Source organism: Coffea arabica, chromosome 2c (assembly GCF_036785885.1).
Source record: "Coffea arabica cultivar ET-39 chromosome 2c, Coffea Arabica ET-39 HiFi, whole genome shotgun sequence".
NCBI classification, from domain to species: Eukaryota; Viridiplantae; Streptophyta; class Magnoliopsida; order Gentianales; family Rubiaceae; genus Coffea; species Coffea arabica.
In genome coordinates, this window is record NC_092312.1 from 14,443,273 (window position 1) to 14,463,839 (window position 20,567).

The 20,567-nt window shown below is 34.8% G+C and overlaps 2 protein-coding genes and 1 pseudogene across 4 annotated transcripts; 2 read left to right on the forward strand and 1 right to left on the reverse strand.

Moving 5' to 3' along the window:
- The window catches only part of LOC140035510 (cytochrome P450 81Q32-like), a 166,243-nt pseudogene that overhangs the window by 40,729 nt on the left and 104,947 nt on the right, over positions 1 to 20,567 (forward strand).
- LOC113726219 (BES1/BZR1 homolog protein 4-like) lies at positions 8,775 to 13,957 on the forward strand. Of its 3 annotated transcripts, none has more exons than XM_027249814.2 (3): positions 8,778 to 9,389; positions 12,837 to 13,594; positions 13,679 to 13,957. In XM_027249814.2, the coding sequence occupies exons 1-3, from the start codon at positions 9,174 to 9,176 to the stop codon at positions 13,680 to 13,682; spliced, it is 978 nt and encodes a 325-aa protein (XP_027105615.1). In that variant the 5' UTR covers positions 8,778 to 9,173; the 3' UTR covers positions 13,683 to 13,957. The 3 variants fall into 3 exon arrangements, with proteins under 3 accessions (XP_027105616.1, XP_027105615.1, XP_071930604.1); XM_072074503.1 differs by lacking the exon at positions 8,778 to 9,389 and adding an exon at positions 9,406 to 10,519; XM_027249815.2 differs by lacking the exon at positions 13,679 to 13,957 and having other exon boundaries at positions 8,775 to 9,389; positions 12,837 to 13,598.
- Positions 14,535 to 19,628, reverse strand: LOC113726220 (uncharacterized). Its single transcript, XM_027249816.2, has 5 exons — positions 19,307 to 19,628; positions 16,711 to 18,123; positions 16,201 to 16,401; positions 15,497 to 15,692; positions 14,535 to 15,011 (listed from the first exon to the last, which is right to left on the reverse strand). The coding sequence occupies exons 1-5, from the start codon at positions 19,382 to 19,384 to the stop codon at positions 14,833 to 14,835; spliced, it is 2,067 nt and encodes a 688-aa protein (XP_027105617.1). The 5' UTR covers positions 19,385 to 19,628; the 3' UTR covers positions 14,535 to 14,832.

Genomic DNA, 20,567 nt, shown 5'->3' on the forward strand with positions numbered 1-20,567 from the left:
TTTATAAGGCATTAAAAAATTAATTTTGCTTGCACCTTTTTTTTTTTTTTTTGGTGCTTATACCTATTGTGTCAATGCATCCATGCTGTGTTTGGATCGAGAGATTTGACGAAGAATTTGAAATTTTCTTAAATCCATCTAGTTGTTTATATTACTCAAAAGGTATCTGAATTTATAAATCACTAATTATTCTAATGATTAAAACGCATTTAGATAATTACTAAATTATAAACCCAAATGTCTCTTAAGCTATTCAAGCAATTAAAATGATTTGGATCCTTTTATCAAATTTCTTGACGGGAAAAAAAAATAAAAAGGGCAGGCAAAGGGTCTCACGTTTCGCTTATTATATGCATGCCGTTTGCCGAGTAATGCATGTCTTCCAAAACAAGCTGCGTGGCTATCGAAGAAATTATTCTCACAATCAAACAGAAAATGACAAACAAAAAACTAATAATAATAATAATAATAAACGACTCCACTAATACACACGAAATGGGGAAAACATCTACCAGGTTAACTGAATTATTGATTACGTAGTTGTTGATTTATGTACAGATGTTGACAGCAACGGTGTCGTCTGGATCGGATGCAGATTTTTTCTTTTATTATTCTATTTTTCTACGTGATTCATTTTTCACGTCGTTGATTGCGTTGGAGAGTTCTTTCTTGAGATATTTTATTTTGTTTGGTTCTTGTTAAAGTAATAATATATATTTTTTTGGTTCTATGCATAGATTTTACATTTGAGTGACGTGAGTGCTTTTGTGGTAATGAGATGGCTAACGACTTTATGGATGGTTTTGTGGAATTTTTATGGATAAAGACGGTGACTTGGAATTTTTAGCACGCGGTGACTTGGAATAGTCTTTCATTCTAGAGTTTTTATCTGGAATGAAAGCGGAAGGTTGATTTTTTTTTTTTTTTTTTGGCCTTCGACAATGCATGCAAGCTGGTTCATTTGCATGTATGAGATGATGATGATATATTTAAGGAATTAAGGAGGTGTTTGGTTCACATTCGTGAATTTGAATTATATATCCTACTATTAATACTATGAGTTTTGGTCATTCATCCGGACAGTTTGGTTTGGGAATGGGGTTGATTTCATTTTGTTTAAGAGGTAATCAATTAATTAGAACCTATGAAAATGTTAATGAGGGTAAAACTTGACGCTCGTATTTCAATTGAACGATGATCTACCATACAATCTGTATGTATATCATTAATTTGGTTTGAATTCGTAGGACTCGTACCTATTTACAAAACACCGTCTAAAAAAAAATACTTTGGTATATCTTTACAACACAGGTTCGCCGAGTTACGAAATGGATTCAATGGAAATTTATATTCTCACTCTTTAGCATGGTAAAATAAAATAAAATATAAAAAATAGCTCGTAATTTATTGTCTGTCCAATATATATATATATATAGACACACACAAACACATGCATGCATATATGCATATATGTATGTATGTATGTATTCTTGTTTTTTGCCTTATTGTCAAAAGAAGGTTAGAGTGCGCCGTAGCAATCATTACACGGTAAACAGAAAGGTGACGCCTTTTTTTTCTTAATTAAGTTTTGCTGGATTCTTGAATTTTTATTGGATAAATGTGTGAAGCCTAGCACGCGGTGTCTTGGAATAGTCTTTCATTCTAGAGTTTTAATCTGGAATGAAAGAGAAAGGTTGATTATTTTTTGCCTTTCTCCTCAAGGTACGACAATGCATGCAAGATGGTTCATTTGCATTTATGACAAGATGATTTGTTTGAGGAATTAAGGGAAGTGTTTGGTTTGTGTTCCGGAAATCCTGCTATGAGTACGAGTTTGCCATTCATCCGTGTGTGTTTTGTTTGGAATGGTATGAAATTTATACTCACCTTTTAGGATCGTAAAAAAAAAAAAAAGCTAAAAAATTTAAAAATGGCTTGTAATTTACTGTCCAACTGAATTTTTTTTTTCTTATTGTCAAAAGAATGCTTAGCCCTTTTTTAAATTAAGTGAAAAAAAAAAAAAAGAAAGGGGCTTAGCTTCCACAACATGATGACAAATGTGATGCTTTTTCCAAGTTTTGTTGGATTCCTGGACTTTACAAGTGTGATTCCCAAATCTCGACACGTACTAATTGTTTTCCTGAACCCAACGAGCCCGTCACATGCAACCCACAAAAGTTGACGGCTAATGCCAATAGTGAGTAACCACTTGGCCAATGACTCGGTGGCAACATTGTTGGTTGGTGAGGGTTCAAATCTCACCGGTAACGAAAAAAACGTAAGCATTGTGTCATAGTATTTCCTTGATCTAGTTGGGTCTGTATACCCATTAGTCCCTACAATAGCCTCCTTAGGCTCCCCTTTCCCCTAGATTAGGATAGAATAGGTTATACAAATGTATCGTTGCTGACAAAAAAAAAAAAAAAAAAAAACCAATAGTGAGTATTTTTTTTTCTCCCTCCAACACCAACAGTAAGTTGGTAACCTTTTAACAAAATTCAGCTCCTAGTCCTTTTGGAGAAGAAGAAAACAAGCCCAAAAACATTTTCAATCCTGGAATAACACAAGTGAAGAGGGTAAAAGAGATTAATTAACTGTCAAGACGCAAGAAAATGGAAGTCCATCTCCAGGGCTTCCTGCCATGCTAAACTACCATTGACACGAATGTCTCACTACTCCCACTGCAGTATCACCAACTCAGCTCCCACTGGCAGTTCCTTTGTCGTAGGGATACGTTTAGGTTGACATGGATCATTCATCAATCTGTCACTTTTTCGAAGGGCCTATACTAAATACTTGACATGGTCCAACATCTAAACATGAATATAATAATGCTTGCTTGCTAAAAGAGCTCATCTAGCCATGAATCCAGACAAATTAGCATATACACAAGTCATAATCACAGAAGAAATATGCTAAATTTCACATGCAAAAAAGTTCTTTATACAGTAGTGTTGAGATTCATGTGCAAAAATGTTTACAAGAACCCAAACTAAAATTTAAACATCGGGGAAGACATAAAATTTAAACATAGGCCAATCAATGTAAGACACAAAATTAATAAAATGAGAACTGGTTATCATAAGATACTGAAGTAAAACTACACCTTATATTATATTTGTAAGAAAAATCTAAACAAAAATTTGCGAAAGTTATTAGAAGTTAATCTTGAGTTCATGATTTAGTTTTGATGGATTTGCTATAAAAACCATTCAATGAGAGTAACAACTAAAATCTAAAAGGTCATAGAAAATGCTAATGCTCTCCTCCCACTTTGTGTACTAGTATTGATAGATAGGCCTATAGCAACTATCGTTTACAATATCTCTACCACAATAATAAAGTCTGTGTATATACTTATTAGTTTGGTATTAACATTTCCCATCGCTTTACGTGTTTTCAAATTTATCCTTACCATTATTATTCACTACATGGACTCAAAGGAAATACAAATCGAATTTGGGTCACATTGAGAAAATCAAACTAAAATTATTTAATGTGTGCTGATGGATCTTAAATTGCATCCAGACTTTTAAGTTTCATCAAACAAACAAACAATCTACACTATTAAGTTTCAAACCTGGAAAAAAATAATACAGGTCCAACTTTGGATTGGAATCCATGAAGTAATTGTTATGGGTTGACCAAAAACTCAGCGTAGCTAATGTTGAAGCACTGATTGGCTGAACATTGGGCTTCAAGTCCAATGCTGAAACACTGTTGGTGCTTCTTTGGGCTGTAGTTTTACAAGACATTTAAGATTTGGATTTGGAATTTTTTAATCTTCTTAATGAGGATTCAGTGATTTCTCAAACTAGGTCAGCCCACTCCCCTCCATTCCAGATGAGTAATGTTTTCCAATTTTGAACAGAAAAATAAAATGGGTAAACTATACTAAGCCCACATTTACCTATATGTTTGTCGCACTTAACTCAGTCAAATTTGTATATCAGCAATTAATCCCTATTTGATTGATTTGTAAGTGTTATTAGACAAGTTATTCCCATAGTAATTTTCTCTTTTTTTTTTGCCTTGTTCATTTTCTTTTTGCTTCTTCTCATTTCTTTCATTTCACCAGTGTACTATACACTTGTTTGCCTTTGCATACTTGGAATCAGTCCTTTGATGCAAAATTTTTTTTTTTTTTTTTGTGTTTTAAAATCGTTTGCTATGAATAACTAAATGATCATAAGCTATGTACATCATATTTGCACTAATTATATTTATTCAATATTCTATTGACTATGCCTTCAATGGTAATCTTGATTATGAGATTTATAGATTATATTTGTAGCGTGAAAATTAGCAATTCATCTATATATGCCTTGAAATATGATAATTAGACATTCAATTAATTATGTATTGAAATGTAATCAATGTGATACTACATACATATCAAGTGCCCAATTAAAAGATTTTATATCATCATAATGTGTTATTAATTTTTAGCTTTTCAAATAAATTTTGTAATTTATTCCTTGTTTTTTGAACCAAATGTTTTTTATTTATTTTATTATGCCATATAGTGAATGGAAAAAATTAATTTATGGTATATTTTGAAAGAAAGAAAACAAGAAAAAAAAAAGGCAGAATTTTGTTACTCAGGTCTAACAACGGGTAAAGTGATAAGAAAGACAACTAGAGGGGCAAAGTGAGACAAAAGTATGACTACAGGGGGTTCGTGTAATTTACTCATATAAAATCCAGTCTAATTTGTCTCCTGCGACGCACGTGCAATTGCGGTCGAGTAATGGATTATGACACTTGGGCTGGGTCCCACGCTCCGAACCAAGTCAAATGCGGCTCCCTTTCCTTTTCTTGACGAATTCCTTCTCGTTTTCATATTCTGGAGCTTTGGACTAAAGAGTAAAGAGTGAAAGTGAATCATGCTAAAATTTAGCATCGTCAGAAGTATTACAAGTTTGATAATACTAGCAAGTTTTCAAAAAAAAAAAAAAATACTAGCAAGTTTGGACTGTCAAAGGGGATAAAAAACACTAGTGAATTCGGTACTATGTTCCTCAAAAAAATATATATATTATATATTAAAATCTTGAATCTGATAACAGAAAAAACTCTAAAAATCTTCATTGACGATTAAATCAATTTCAATAATTGTATTTTTGCTAGTTTAACAGCTAAAATTACATTTTCTCAACCTATATTTTTTATGGTTTGGTTGAGCAAAAGGAAGTGTCAAGTTTACAAACAAAAAAAAAATGCAAAAGGATATTTTTAAATTAATGAAAGATAACACTACCCTGAAAAGGGTGTTTCTTTTTTACTTTATTAAAAATTGAGATGAGTTTATTTCATTGGTTGAAAATGAGATATTAACGGTATTAGTTTAATATATTCGCTTGGCAACGCAAATTGCTCATCTCATTGTCCGGTTAAAAGGTTTCAACAATTTTTACTCAATTTCTTGTAGCTGTTTCTTGCTGAAGAAAGGAGAAGAACGCCGAAAGTCAAAAGTTTACACTTCCTAAACTCTTTGATAGATTGACCATTCGATGCATTAAATGGAGAGTCATTTTCATCTTTTTCTCAACAAAGCTTGATTTTTTTTCAAAATGATTTTGACCTTTCTTCCATCCTCATCCCTTCCTGCGCTAGCATAAAAGTTGGCTAGCGTTTTTGTTTACCACCGGCATGTTTTTGTTTTCACATTTGGAGTGGACACACTATTTAAATTGAAGACTCAGTCATATATATATATATATAATAAAGTCGTATTTTCATTCTTATCCCTTCATATTTTCTCTTTTCTATGTGACTTAACGAGACGGTAAGTAGTTTCCTACGTGAATTGCTCCTTTTTTGTTTAGATATATACCAATTCTTATTTTCTATAAGAATTCTTAATAGCATATGATTCTTATTTCTTACCCAAGAAAGGAACTGGAAAGTAATACGACATAAATATCTTTATTAGATATATCTTCAAATTCATGCCAATAATTTGTGTACTGCATAGGGAATCGAAGTAAATAAGAATTGTTATCACTACAAGAAGTAGAAAAGTAACTAATTTCAAAAGGAACCATTAATAATAGAAGTCAATATCTGATGTTGGAAATAGGATTCTTAATAAATTTTATTATTAAGTGCATTATCAAGACATAGTGCATAGCACGAAATTTATGGAAAAAAAAAGTTAATTGAATCCAATTAACTGTATGTATTTGACCCGTACGGTCAAATATAAATTCCTATTTGAGCACAAGTTTGTAAATTCCTAAAAACCTATTCGTTGTTAATCAAAACATGCAGGTTATACTCATTACTAGGTTATAGGATTCACAATAAATTTCTGCTCAGATGGTGGAGAGTATTTAGTGTGTGAACCCACACCATAGGAGTCCATGCACTTAAAGGACTTCATATAGTTGAGGTGGTATTTCAAGGTAGGTAAAATCTGTATTGAGAACGCACTTTTATTTCCTATAAGAATTTTTAATATTATAGGATTCTTATTTCCTACCCAAAGTTACATACTTTAAACAACTTAAATCAAAATAAATTTACTTTTAATGTTCTTATCAATATCTCTTTATATTCTTATCAATTCTTATTTTTTATGTCTACACTACATATAACCTCTAATATATTGATTTCAAGCATCAAATTCATGGTTAGGTATTTTCAGTGCAAGTGGTTGGCACATTAAAGTATCGATTTTGGGTTTCCACTCCTCTTGATTATCAGGTACATCTTCTTTCAATACGTATTTTTTTTTTTAAAAAAAAGGCATGTTGATCTTCAATTGTAAAAGTTTAGTAATATATCTTGAATTTTGTTTTTTTTTGTTTTTATTTTTTGTTTGTTTTTTATAAACACATAGGATTATTAATATATCTTGAATTAGTAATAAATTTCTCTTATATTTCACATATTATATCTCACATAATATTTTTGCCTTTAATTTTGATAAATCATTATCAGATTGGTGGAACCGACAACCAATACCAACATGAAGCATCTTCTTCCCAGATCTCAATTAGTATAACAAATAATTCTAATCAACAACATTTCAATACACTTCATATGAATCATTCATCAAAGGGTTCAACAAAAACCACAAAGGAATGGAATCTTCATAAAAAGATTTGCATGAGAAGGTAGATTTAATATACTATTTTACTTTCTTAAATTATAATCTTTACGTATTGTTATACACAACCTTGAATACGATAAATCATTTATTTTTTTATACTTAGTTATCCTGCTTTGCTATCATGCAGTGATAATGAAAAATCAATAAAAATTGATTTGCACGGACAAATTGAGGAGAATGTTCAAACAGAAGAAAAACAAAAACAAGTTTCTGAAGAGTAGAATATTATTTGATACTATTTACTGCACTTTTTATTTATTTTCAAGTTTTTTAATGTTATGGTATTGTCGAATGTTATTTTTTCTATTTTTGAATTATTATTTACAGAATTAGATGTTCAAATTTATATTACAATGCGTATATAGTAATATATTTAAGAAAAGTTATAATAAAATATACATTAAATTTGTATTTCGTATCGAAATTTTTATAAAATTGACTAAATAATTTATTATTTTTCGAAAATTCCTGTTTAACGAACGGGTACAAAACTAGTTATACTACTAAAACTAATCCTAGAGGTCCTGATATATATATATATATATATATATATATGTATATGTGTGTGTGTTTAGAGATCTTACCATTCTTATAAAGAAAAGCTATAAATTTCTTTATTGTTCAAAGCTCTAACTTCGAAATCTAGTCAGTCGAATCTCGAGTGTTTGGACGCTGTATTATTTGGAATAATTATTATAATACTTTTTATGATGTGATGTATGTGAAATGAAGAGAAGTTAGAAATATAAAAAGTTGGGTTGAAAATTGTGTTTATAATGCAAGTGAAATATTATTTAAAAAAATTTGTTACTCAATCACTTTCAAATTCAAGAATACAATTGAATTCTTCCTATACATTTATTATGTATTTATAACATTTTCAAAACCTCTTCAAAATATTTAGGGAAATTTTTTTTATTGCACATCGTAAACATGTTTTCTAATCATCTTTTTATATTTTTAATCACTTTTTCTCACATATATCATATCACAAAAAGTAATACAATATCATTCTACAATTTTTTTTTTTAAAAAATCTTCAATCTATATAGAATATCTCTAAATTCCTTGATGCATAATGCTTGAGAAATAATGATAATTTCCCTTTATTTTAATAGCATAGCATGTACTCATTAGTAAATCCTTAAATATCGAACTGTTTGATATCAATAATATCGAGTAGCGTTAAAAATCAAGGGACGAAGGTTTGAAAAGACCAATATCAATCTTGTTCGTTATAAGGTGTCACAATAGTGAATGCTAATTGGTTTTCGACAATGTTATATAGCATTGCAGTCAAATTTGTGTTCATCCAAATTATTTTCAAGCTCTTAGTCCATTCATAAATAACATTAAATATCTAATCAAAGTGTATTTCACCTAAACTTTTTTCAATTTTTCTATGGAAACAATAATATTAAAGGAGAGTGTTTAAACAAAATTAAAAAGTAGAACAAGAGAGTAATAAAATATTATATTAGATCAAAATGAAGCAATAAATCTTAACTGAAAAAAAAAAGATAGATCGAAGGATTCGAGAACTTGAATAATAAGAGATTACGGATTTGAAATCTCCTATTTATATTAAAAAGTAAATAAGAAACCTTAGCTAGAACGCAGCCGTATAAAACCGCATCATCCCACGTTTTCACAGACTTTCCCTGCAACTGCTGCAATTGACAGTCTCCTCTCTCTCTCTCTATTACAAAAGACTAAACACGTGCACGACCCGCATTTCCAGGTCTTCATCGGAATTAAAAGAATCCATGAATGGCACATCTCGTTAATTCTTTACAATCCCAATGGCAAATTCCCACCCATACCCCAATATTTAGCTCGCTCGCCTTCTAAACCCCTCAAATCCTCCGTCCTCGTTCAATTATTTCGACTCTCATCTCATCATTTCACTCATTAAAAACCCAACCCGGTCCAATCAAACCGGCCCAAATAAATCCAACCCCGGTTCAACCGGTGCTTTTTTGTCAATTTTTCCGGTGGAGCTGGGTGGGAGTTGGTTGATAGACGGCGTCGTATCTGTCTTTTTTTTTTTCATTACATGACGTCGGGGACGAGGCTTCCGACATGGAAGGAAAGAGAGAACAACAAGCGGAGAGAGCGGCGGCGGAGGGCGATCGCCGCCAAGATCTTCGCCGGACTGAGGATGTACGGGAATTTTAAGCTCCCCAAGCATTGCGATAATAACGAAGTCTTGAAAGCTCTCTGTAACGAAGCCGGTTGGGTCGTTGAAGAAGACGGCACCACTTACAGAAAGGTTAGACGACTTATCCTACTCAAAAAAAAGAAAAAATTCTGCGCCGGTGATGTCGTAAGTTTCCAATCGTCCGTCGATCTGGAATTTGATTCTAGTGTTTTTTTGCCCCTTGAAAACACTTCTTAATCTTCAAAAAATACTTTCAAGTATTGTATGATTTTTTTTTTTTAAATGAACAACGTTAGTAGCCAGGTAGCCATTCATGGAAGTGAAGACTGAATGGGTGCTAAAGAGCGCCGGGTGCGTTCAGCTCATGTTAGCATGGTTTACCGGTTCATTATTGGGCGGTTGATTGAGCCAGTCAACTGCTTTTGCGATATAGTTGTCCGGATGCCGACTGCTAAATTGCGCTCCACTTGCTTTCGGCGCACGTTAGCATGGTAGCGTTGGAGATTAGTCTTTTTCTATATTATTATTTTTAATAAAAATGCTATTCAAGTGGTAAAAGATGCAGATTTAAATTAACCGTCTGTAAAATTTGCAGTTGAGAAGAAAGTAGATCACGTTCAGACTGCAAAATTTTAACTACCCCAGATTAAATGCTCGAAGCTCAAAAGATTCTCTCTTTTTTTCTTATTGGATGTTTTTTAGCCGAGCCCAAAAAACAATAAAAAATATGAAAGAGAAGATAGTGGAAAGACAACGTCTTAGATTCAATCTATGCAGTCTGATCGTCAGGGGAAGGTTTCTGGACATCCCACCTGGAGAATTCACTCTTAGACAAAAATAGCCTCTTGAAAATGGGGATAAGTCATAAGTTCATGTTCGTAGAGGTAAATTAAATTTACTTAGTATGGGTAGTTTAGTCAATTCAGCTACCCCAATCGTCAGGGCATCTGTCAAATTTCCACCTGTACTCTGCGAGTTGCAGCTTAGATCTACTGTGGTTAGATTTCCCCTTTGACGGTGGCTTACATTTTTATTCTTTTATGAAATTTTCATATTTCAAAAGGGCATTTTAGGCATGTAAAATTCATACAATATTTTCACTACTGGTGGTACTTGATTAGGACAAGAGTATACCTTTTCACAGGAAGAGTACAACCAATGGTGCAGCACTTACTGGACTCTAAATCATGAAATGGGGTTTACGCCAAACTGGGTTTTTTTTCCCCTTTTTTATTAAGTTGGTAAATCTCTCTCTTTTTTTCAAAAAAAATTTCTTTTTCAGGTTTGTCTGGGGTCTATCCTCTTCCTAGATTCCCGGGTTTAACACCTTTTTCTTCTTACTCATAGGAAGCGTGGGCTTGTTGGGTTTTGCGGTGGAGGTGGGGTGTGTTGATTGTCAATTGTGGGCCTAAATTGTTTGCTCACTTTTTCTAGTTTTGTTTGTTTATCTTTTTGGGTTGGTTTCAAAATTGGTATAGTAGTTGTAGCCTGTAGGAGTAGCATGAGATAGATGGGGAAAGTAGATATGAGAAACTTTATGATAATTACATGCAGTGAGCCAGTGATGATTTTGAACAAGGCTGTGGAGCGCGTGGTTTTAACCTTGTAAAAAGTCGGGAGAGCTAGTTATCCAACCTTCTCATTTGAGCTGGCAAGGAAATTGGGATATCATTTTCAAGTTCTCCACCCCGGGTCATATACAGAAAAAAACGTGGAGGATTTTTGTACAGTTGAATAAAGTGGGATTGGATGAAGAGGAGCTGTGGTCCAGTTCAGTCATGGCTGTTTGAGTTATTGGGGTTTACTGTGCTGGGTGTTTTTCTTTCCTTTTTCTGTTTTTTTCCCCTTGTAGGTTGGGGGAAGGGGAGGGAATTGTCTAACGATGCAGTTGACATTGCTATGATGGTGATTTGTATGTTTCTCTTGTCTTTTGGTAAAGAGACTTTTTGGGTTGGAGGAGAGGGGAAAGGGGTGAGGGGGGGACAGGTATCTTTCTTATATTTGGGGTTCCATCATGATATGCTTTAGAATCGCTTTTGTGGATCTGGGGTGCGTACAAATTCTTGGTCCACCATTTTAGATAATACTGAGTGTGTTTGTATTGTAAGTTATTTGAAATATTTTTACTGTAATACTTTTTGTGATGTGATATATGTGAGATAAAAAGATAATTGGGAAGATAAAAAGGTGTATTGGAAATTGTAATGGTGATGTCAGCAAATATATTTGGCCAAATAATTGGCTGTCCAAACACACTAACTGATTTTGTTGGTCACCAGCATTGAAATTTGTGGCATGATTTAATTTTTGATTTTTTAAAGGCAATAGAAATTGAAAAAAAAAAAGATAAGTGATTTTGATTTTGTAAGGTGAAAGAGAAGGGCTTAGATTGGACATGCGGATGTATAGATGATAATATTGTTTTTGGAAGCGAAATTGGATTTTAAATATATGCTGAAAATGACATCTGAGGATTTGGTACGTAAATTATCTTGAAAACCAACTGATCTTCCCATGGATGAGGTCCTTACTTTGACCTTCTAATTCAAAATTTGTTGGGTCCAAAATTTTGATTGATCTTATTAGGTGCAGAAATATCTACGAAAGTTAATATAAATCCAAAAATAACCAACGTTATTTGCTTTGGTTCCCATGACTTTGTTTGGTTTTATGATGACCGAACTATTTTTGGAGTTTATCTTAATAAGTTCCATTCTACTTGCTGAAAGATTGTTTTGGCAGAAAAGGAAAACAAATGCAGAAAATTCTCAGCAAATAGATAGAACCAATCTTGGATTTTTTTTTTTTTGGGTGTTCGGGTAGTTATTCTTTTTTTCCAAGGATTTGTTCGTATTTTTTTACTGGCCTAATCAAATTGATCATGCTTACATAATATGGCTGATTGGTCATGGGTTTATTAAAATAGTGTAAATTACATTGGATTATATGAAGCAAACAATAGCTAACTTGTCAAGGGGCGCGATTTCCAGAAATTGAAGTTAGATTGTTGCGCTAACATTTTAGGTTTCTAGTTCAGATTAATTAAGGAATAAGCTAACAGGTAATATCCAACTATATTTAGTCCAAAACTCCATGCGTGGTTGGTGTTGGCTATCTCATGGAGAATTCAGTGCTAGGTAGCCATATTATGGACCAACGTAATGCATGTTGGAATGCTCTAGAAACAGCTTAGTCTCCTGTTTTTCCTCATCTGTGTTCTATAGTTCTATGCTTTCAGTAACTAAATATTAAATGTTTCACTGTGTATCCTTGAATGGTGGTCTTAAAATGCCTTGCATCCATAATCTACATCTTTTTATGGGGCATCCTTCCTACAACAAACATGTTAAACTTGTTGGGAGTTATGAAAGTCTTGATCATGATATAGAAATCAGGATGTGTTACATCAAGTTACCTCCACGCTAAAGAAGTATTCATGTCTGCTTGCAATAGATCCTTAGATTCTAGGCATGCATTAGTGCCTGCATTTTGGAACCTTGCTGATACCAAAGATTTTTTTCCTACCTTTTTGAGCTTATGATTTCTATTCCTTTGCAGGGATGCAAGCCTGCTGAACGCATGGATATTATTGGTGGTTCTGCAACAATGAGCCCTTGCTCATCATACCAACCAAGTCCTGGCGTATCATACAATCCAAGTCCTTCGTCATCATCCTTCCCAAGCCCTGTTTCATCCCATTATGCTGCCAATGCAAATGGTAGTGCTGATGCTAATTCCCTCATACCTTGGCTTAAAAATTTATCATCCGGCTCGTCACCTGCTTCATCCAAGCTCCCACACCATATTTACATCCCTGGTGGCTCTATAAGTGCTCCAGTCACCCCTCCCTTGAGTTCTCCTACTGCCCGGACCCCACGGATGCAAGATAATTGGAATGAACAAATATGTGGTTCTGTGTGGGGACAGCAATACGCCTTCTTACCCTCGTCTACCCCACCTAGTCCCAGTCGTCAGACTCCCCCTGATTCGGGGTGGCTGTCCGGTGTTCAAACTCCCCAAGATGGGCCTTCATCTCCAACCTTCAGCCTTGTTGCATCAAATCCATTTGGCATCAAAGAGCCACTTTCAAATGGAGGATCCCGCATGTGGACTCCAGGGCAGAGCGGAGCATGCTCCCCAGCTATTGCAGCTGGTTTTGATCAAACTGCTGATGTCCCCATGGCTGATGCTGTTTCTGCTGAGTTTGCATTTGGCAACAGTACCAAGGGACTGGTCAAGCCGTGGGAAGGGGAGAGGATACATGAGGAATTCGTATCCGATGATCTTGAGCTTACCTTAGGGAACTCTAAAACCAGGTAAGCGGTACAAGATTGTCCAACTGTGGCAGTGTATCACATAAATTTCATTTGACATGTTAACAAATTGTTTTGATGTTGCAGATAGGGAGTGAGTTTTATGCGGAACAGAATATCAATCTGTCAGTATGTGTGCATGAGCTGATGTCCTTTTTGCAAAGATGAAGTGATTATCTGTGTCAATACTTCTGAAGGATTATTAATTGGTGGAATCAGTGATGTTATAATGTAGAATAGGGGAAATATTCTTTTTTTTTTTTTCCATTTATTTTTTTAGATCTTTTTCACCGTCTTAGATAGTAAAGCTTAGATATTCAGTATAAATGGATATTCCATGAGTGGCTCTTGAACTTTTTCCACCCATTTTTCTTCCCTTTTTGCACATTCTTTTTTCATTTTACGGCAATTTTTCGCCATCTGCAGCCTATACAAACACTCGTTACATGTGATTATAGTTTGTAACTGGAATCGGCTTGAATGTGAAGGACGACTATTGTGGTAACTTAGTTCTGACAATTGACAAGTTTCGTGTCTACCTGTTGTTACTTCCTGACGTGTGTGGCTTGAAAATTGATAGATCACTGTTGCTTTTTCTGTCGCCTTTTTTCAATTAGAAGCAGAACAACCAAGTAGAAGCAGATGGTAACCTCTTCATGAAATTTAACATATTATCAAGCTAGGCAGAGGTCCTTTATCATTTTTGCCCCTTTTCATAAATGCAACTTGGGTGGAATTTTTTTTTTTTTTTTTTGGGACTTGTTTATACTCTTCAAAGAGCAGGACTCTTGCTTTAAGATAATTTCTAAACCAACTAGTCTAGAAGCGTGCCATGTGAATTCAACAGTTCAGCACGTTCCTTAAAGACCTCAGGTCTGCCCAAGGCGGCCATTCCATTCCTTGTGTTAAAGCTGCGAATTGCAACGAAGCAAATACTAATGCATTTCAAAGAAGAACAAAGTGCACCAGTTTCCTTTTTTCCTTTTCTCAATATGACCATGAATGTAAATCTGACAAGGGAGCTTCCCTCGCTTTTGTCAGATATAGCACATATTCCTTTAGTTTAATCAATACTGTACACCATTAGGCAGCTATTTACATTGGCAAAAGAATTGTGGGAATTAACTGTTCGTATACGAAGGAATAAAAGTGGCTGACAGCAGTTCAAGAGACACGAACTTCAGCTCCTGAACCTTGAATGCAAAGGATACTATACATTTTCGAAACTGTAATGGTAGCCCTTAAAGCTTCTGGTATAGATCTCCCAGTGCACGGTAGAGCATGGCTGCTGCAGGTGGCCTTGGCAACGATCCAATAAGTATGTCAGATGCCTTTAGTAACTGGCTACCATAAAATCTCGAATTTTCTCGGGCCCGGGTTGTGACAACGCTCCCTTCAAGGGAACATCCAACAAAAGCACCTGCTTGGTTGACAACATAGATTTTGCACGACGCAGGATGTCAGAAATTGACTCTCAAGACTTTATAAAAAGTAAACCACCTACACTTTAGGGGCTACATACATTTATACACTATAATAACAAGCATAATATGATTTTTTTTCTAGGTTAGAGAATTGCCTAGCTGAATACTGTTAAATCTATCTTCACATTCAGACCCTAGCAGTTCTTCAACTAACCAAATCATCCATTTAAATATAGAAGATTTCCAATTTAAATGTTGAAGAACAATGGCTAGGCAATACTTGCAATGTTTTGACCCTGCGGTAATTAATGCAAATGCACATAAAAGCAGGCAACAGCAATTCTTTCCTTTCTCCTTTAGTTTTATGCCCCCTTTCTCCTTTAGTTAAGCATAAGCAAATGATTTGAAAAAAAAAAAACCTCAATACTCAAATTGCAAAATTTCTCTATAACAAATAAGGGGTCTTGAAAGGAAAAATAACCTTTACTGCAGCTATATGTATAACAAGCTGCATAGCAACCAGCACCAGCTCGCACATCTGCTTCTGCAGTGCGTCCAATGATTCCAAATGCAGCACTTAGACCAGCTCCAACTGATAGATGTGTATTACTACTGAAGGTCTTCACAGCAGAATTAGTTCTCAGCACTATAATGAAGTCAGTCAATTCTCCTCCAGCCTATGACCACATACATAGCAAGAGGTCAGCATGGTATCTGGTATGATTTCATTCATCAGACCTTGAAGAAAGAAAATCATGTTCGAACTGAAAATGTGTTAATTGGGTTGTTCACTTAGAAAAAATGAGGCTAAAAAATAAGTTACTCCAAGATCACAAAAACATTGTTATTCTTGTCCTGTAAATTGCGCATGGACTCCCCTGAGATATAGAAGTGGTAAGGGAAAATGCACAAGTTTCAGATAACTTTTTATCTTTTTACATTTGCTTTTCCATAGTTTGGTGCAACAACCATAAACAGAACTGACTTTTTATTTTATTTTATTTTTTTTTTGTGGGGGGGGGGGGGGGGGGGGGGGGGGGGGGGGAGGGGGAGGACACACCTTGGCATCGTTGTGTGAAGATCATTACTGAGGAATTTAGTTACACAAGGATTACAGTGAAACAGACCATGGCATTATTATAATGAATGCTTTGCTTGCTTAGCTAAGAAAGAAAATTTAGATACCTGAGCACCCCAGCCCACACCAAAGGTAGATATGGCAGAGGGTGGAGACCATGAACCATCTTCCCTTCGAGCAACCACCAATCCAGTTCCAACATTGTATGTAACCATCATTCCTACTTTGACAACAGTGAGTATGGCTAGCCCTTTCGCATCTCGTAGAATAGCTTCTGGAATTTTCTTTTCAGGTGCCAGAGAACCAACCTGAGCAGTCATACATGCATGAGATTCTTGACAAGGTCCATAAAAAGCATTCAGGAAACCAAAACAACATAATTCACATGCTTTTACAGAGAAGAAATTACAGAGGTTTCCCCTATAAAATTACTGAGTCCATGAGACAAAATGTCACCCAATAAGATAGTGAATGCACAATAGGAACTATAAAAGCTGGGAAGCCAAGCAATAAGTGTCTAGAAAATAGAGTCCGCACAAGAGTCTTTAACCGCAATGTTGTGGTCTAACCTGCTGGTTTATAGAAAGTTAAAGAGTAAAATTGAACCAGCTCCATACCTTAGTATAACCCCGAATGGTATTTGTGGCCTTGTAGATCTCGTACTCCATTGACTGGCCCCATGGAAAATTTACCCAGGATCTTAATGTACTCAGGTCAGTCAGATCATGTGTTGGCAACTGTGCAGCACGGCTTACTTGATCCATCAAGAATGGCTGGACCGACTCAAGACGAACGAAACAAACATCACAAACCCGTTGCGGATCCCCAGTGCGAAACTTTTCTGGCAACAAGCTCCTTCCTTTCGTGCACTCTCCACAGAATATACCTCCACAGAACCGACAATGATGCCTGGTGCACATAATTGGATGAAATTTCACACTGCATAACATGCAAGATGAAGCTGCACTGTCAGGCAACCATTTTGGTGGGTCTGATTCAAGAATTTCTTGGGCGTTACCGAAGTTAGCTTCTGTGAGAGTCTCAGCCATCTCTTTCCATGCTTGCTCAATTAGGTGACCAGATATCCATGAAATTGTATCAATATCACCAGAAGCCATGGAACTGACCTTCCCTCGTGCCACAAGTAACATTTCCAATACCACATCCCACATGGTCAATTCCTTGTCTTCACCTACCAACCCACTCAAGCCCATATCCCCTTCCGGAAGGTACCCTCCGTTTAAGCTAAAACCTCTGCTCCACTCGTCATGCTCACTTTCTGACATTGGTGGAATAGAAACAGGAATCCAAGATCCGGTTTCTCCAAAAAGAGGTGTATCGTAATAGAAGTACCTTCCTTTCTGAGGGCCTACATCTGAATCTAGACTCTGATTACTTTGCACTCCAGCATTTGAGGGCGAATTTTCATCACCAGCTTCTATGTTGTCTGGTTGTGGGTATACAGATTTGGTATTCTTGCCAATCTCTTCTATGTATTCAGAAGAATAAGCATCAGATTTATCACGTCTAGTTATCTGCTGGAATTTAAAATCTTCCTTCTCACCATTTCCATCCTGTGTACAGTCAGGTAGGTTGACATCATTCTCCACATGCTTAGCCATTTGTTGGCCCAGATATCCATTAGTACCATTACTAACCTCTGTGTTTGCTAACTGTGCTTTATAACCATATTCTTCACTTTTAGCCCCTTGGTGGTTGAGAAAAGCTCTCTTTGTAGTATTTTCTATCACAGACTCATGTGGCTCCATTCCATATCTTTCTGGTTTACTTTGTATTCTTGTGAGATCATTATTGTCATCCCTCTCCTCTCCTGTGGTTTGAAGTGATAATTTAGCAACAAACTCTTCAGATTGGGAAATTTCTCCACTCTTCAAACTTCTCTTTTCCACAACTTCATCTCTTGTGCATGTAAGCGATTCCGATGCAGGTTCAGCCATTTTCTGGCTAAGGCTTCTAGCCATATACTTTTGATTGAAAAGCTCTACGTGCTTCCAAGGTCTCTCAGAACCCTATAATCAGAATAGAAACACCAAAAACAAAAAAAATGAGGTTGCTGATCTACAAATTATGGACTGCTTGCAAAGGTATGAGTTTGACCATCTAAAACATAATGTGAACACCTACGCTTGTTCTGAAAGACCCAATTTAATAGGTGCCAAGAAACAATAAAGAGACTAAGAGATTACTTGAACAGAGCATATCACAAGAATGGGAATTTAATGCATACAAAGTGAATATTACTTCTTCAACATTGAACAAAGTTGAAAGCAGATTATAGCTGTGATCAAGTGCTGCAATAACAAGGCAAAGAAACCAATATGAATCGATATTCCATCGGTCTGGTCCTCTATTGCAATGAAGGTAAAAAAGCAACCTCAAACACGCTTAATTCCTTTCATTTGCAATGTGATTTCTGAAACACTTGGAGCCTCCATAAGCAAAGTAAGCCCCACTCACTCTCTTATTGGCAGTTTCACATTCTTATGTATAATGCAAACAATGCAAATTCTAGAACATGCAAAAAGAACGGAACAACATAAATTTTGTTTTAAAAACATCTCTAGTCAGATATCAACTCTGAGAAGTGCCATTTCTCAAACCGGTCAAGAAAGCACTAACTCAACCACCAACACATGTATAATCCAAACAGTATCTAACCTAAAAAGCTCTTCAGACACTGCTATTTTAAGTTATAAAAAATACAAAATAAAAAAACTTTGATTTGGACCGTTTTCATTCTCGTTTTAATCTTCCTTTCAGCAAATTCTCCAATACTATTAAAACCCATCCAATCCAAACTATACTTTTCTGTGACAATCCAACTTTTCCAAGACCCTAGTCACAAACAACCCAAAGTTTGGAAAAAACATGAACAATTAGTTGCCTTAAATATCCAATACGTCTCCACATTGGAAACAAAAATAAGTGTAAGAGAACTAATTAAAAAAAAAATCATAAGCTTTTCCTCCTCCCCCAGAATTTTGGTTCCGACCTTCAACTGTGATACTTACAGATGAACTAATAACTCCAAAAAGGGTCCCTAAAATATCAATCAATTTAACAAAAAACAAAACTTTAACACTAGAAAATAGCTAAACCTCAACAAACTGGAATAAATTGAACAAGAAATAATACATCTTCATAATTCAACAGGAAAAATTTTAAAAACTTGAGGGCCTCAGTGGTTGTTACCAATTCAGGATCAGGGTCCAAAACCCTAGAATCCAAGTGCTCGGTTCCTCTTTCAGCTGAAATATATCCGTCCCCCATGGATCAAAACTGAGACCTGTTTGACATATTATGAATAGCCCTTACTTAATTTTGCTTATTTAATATCAAATTTTTGGCCAAAAAATTTGGGAAATTACTCAATGATCGATTAGAAGATGGCACAAGGAGGAGAGAAAAACGTGTAATTTTGAGTAAAATAAGTGAATGAAGTGTTGTCGTGGATTTTGATTGGGATGTTATGATCGTTTGCGTGGGCGTTCAGGATGCACACGTTTTTTGTCCTCGTACTCTTCTAATCCTCTTGTAGCAAGGCGAGTTAGAAGTTATTATGGGCGAAAATTACTTTTTAGTCCCTTGGATTTAGAGTTGGTCTCAATTTAGTCGGACAAGTTTTGCAATTGAAACCCTATTTTCAGGTGATTCGTGAAACCAGCTCTAGTTTTTGACTTTGAAAAGACTTTTAAAATAGACTGTATGAATGTTTTCCAATGAATAAATAAAAGAGTAAAGTGAGATGTTGAGGATTATAACATTTGTTAGAGACAATTATAGAAAACAATTCATGATTTGGGATTATAATTCTACTATTTGAAAAATAAATTATAGAGACTGAAAAGTATCGTACTTTTAAAATTGTGGTAGTCCCATAGGTACCTAGTATGGTCCATAGTCATTTATTTTAGGGTTAAATGCATAAAATCTTCACGAACTATTACACTAGTTGTATTTTACACCTTAAAGTATTTTAATAGACACTTTACACCTTTAGTCAACAACTAAAAAATAATAAGAAAATTAACTATAATCTTAAATGAGAAAAATACCATTTTGATGGGAATTTTGCTACTTTAAATAGACTAATTTTCACTTTATATCAAAAAGTCTAATTGTTTATACATATATATATAGACTAATTTTGTATTTCATAATTTTCTTCAACGCATCATAATGGCATAACTTCATATAATTAGTAAATTTTCACTTGATATCTTCACAAGAATAAAATTGGAGCAGAATCCACAAAATTTCACATGAATTTAGCACAATAATTGCAATAAAGTTTCAATATTGAACCCAAATTAAAACCCACATATTAGTAAACAAAATATTAGACGCAAAAAAATTGAATAAAATACATAAATTATTTACTTTTCTTTGATAACAATCTTTTTGAACCTAGGCTAATTTGGAAATATGTAAGGTTGTTGAGATTCTTGAATTC

Bases quoted from the DNA above. Each gene is read 5' to 3' on its own strand.
- LOC113726219 (XM_027249815.2), top strand. From the start codon at position 9,174: ATGACGTCGGGGACGAGGCTTCCGACATGGAAGGAAAGAGAGAACAAC. The intron at 9,390-12,836 runs GTTAGACGACTT...ATTCCTTTGCAG, and splicing joins ACGGCACCACTTACAGAAAG to GGATGCAAGCCTGCTGAACG.
- LOC113726220 (XM_027249816.2), bottom strand. From the start codon at position 19,384: ATGGGGGACGGATATATTTCAGCTGAAAGAGGAACCGAGCACTTGGAT. The intron at 16,402-16,710 runs GTATGGAGCTGG...ATGACTGCTCAG, and splicing joins CCATTCGGGGTTATACTAAG to GTTGGTTCTCTGGCACCTGA. The intron at 15,012-15,496 runs GTTATTTTTCCT...TCAACCAAGCAG, and splicing joins TACATATAGCTGCAGTAAAG to GTGCTTTTGTTGGATGTTCC.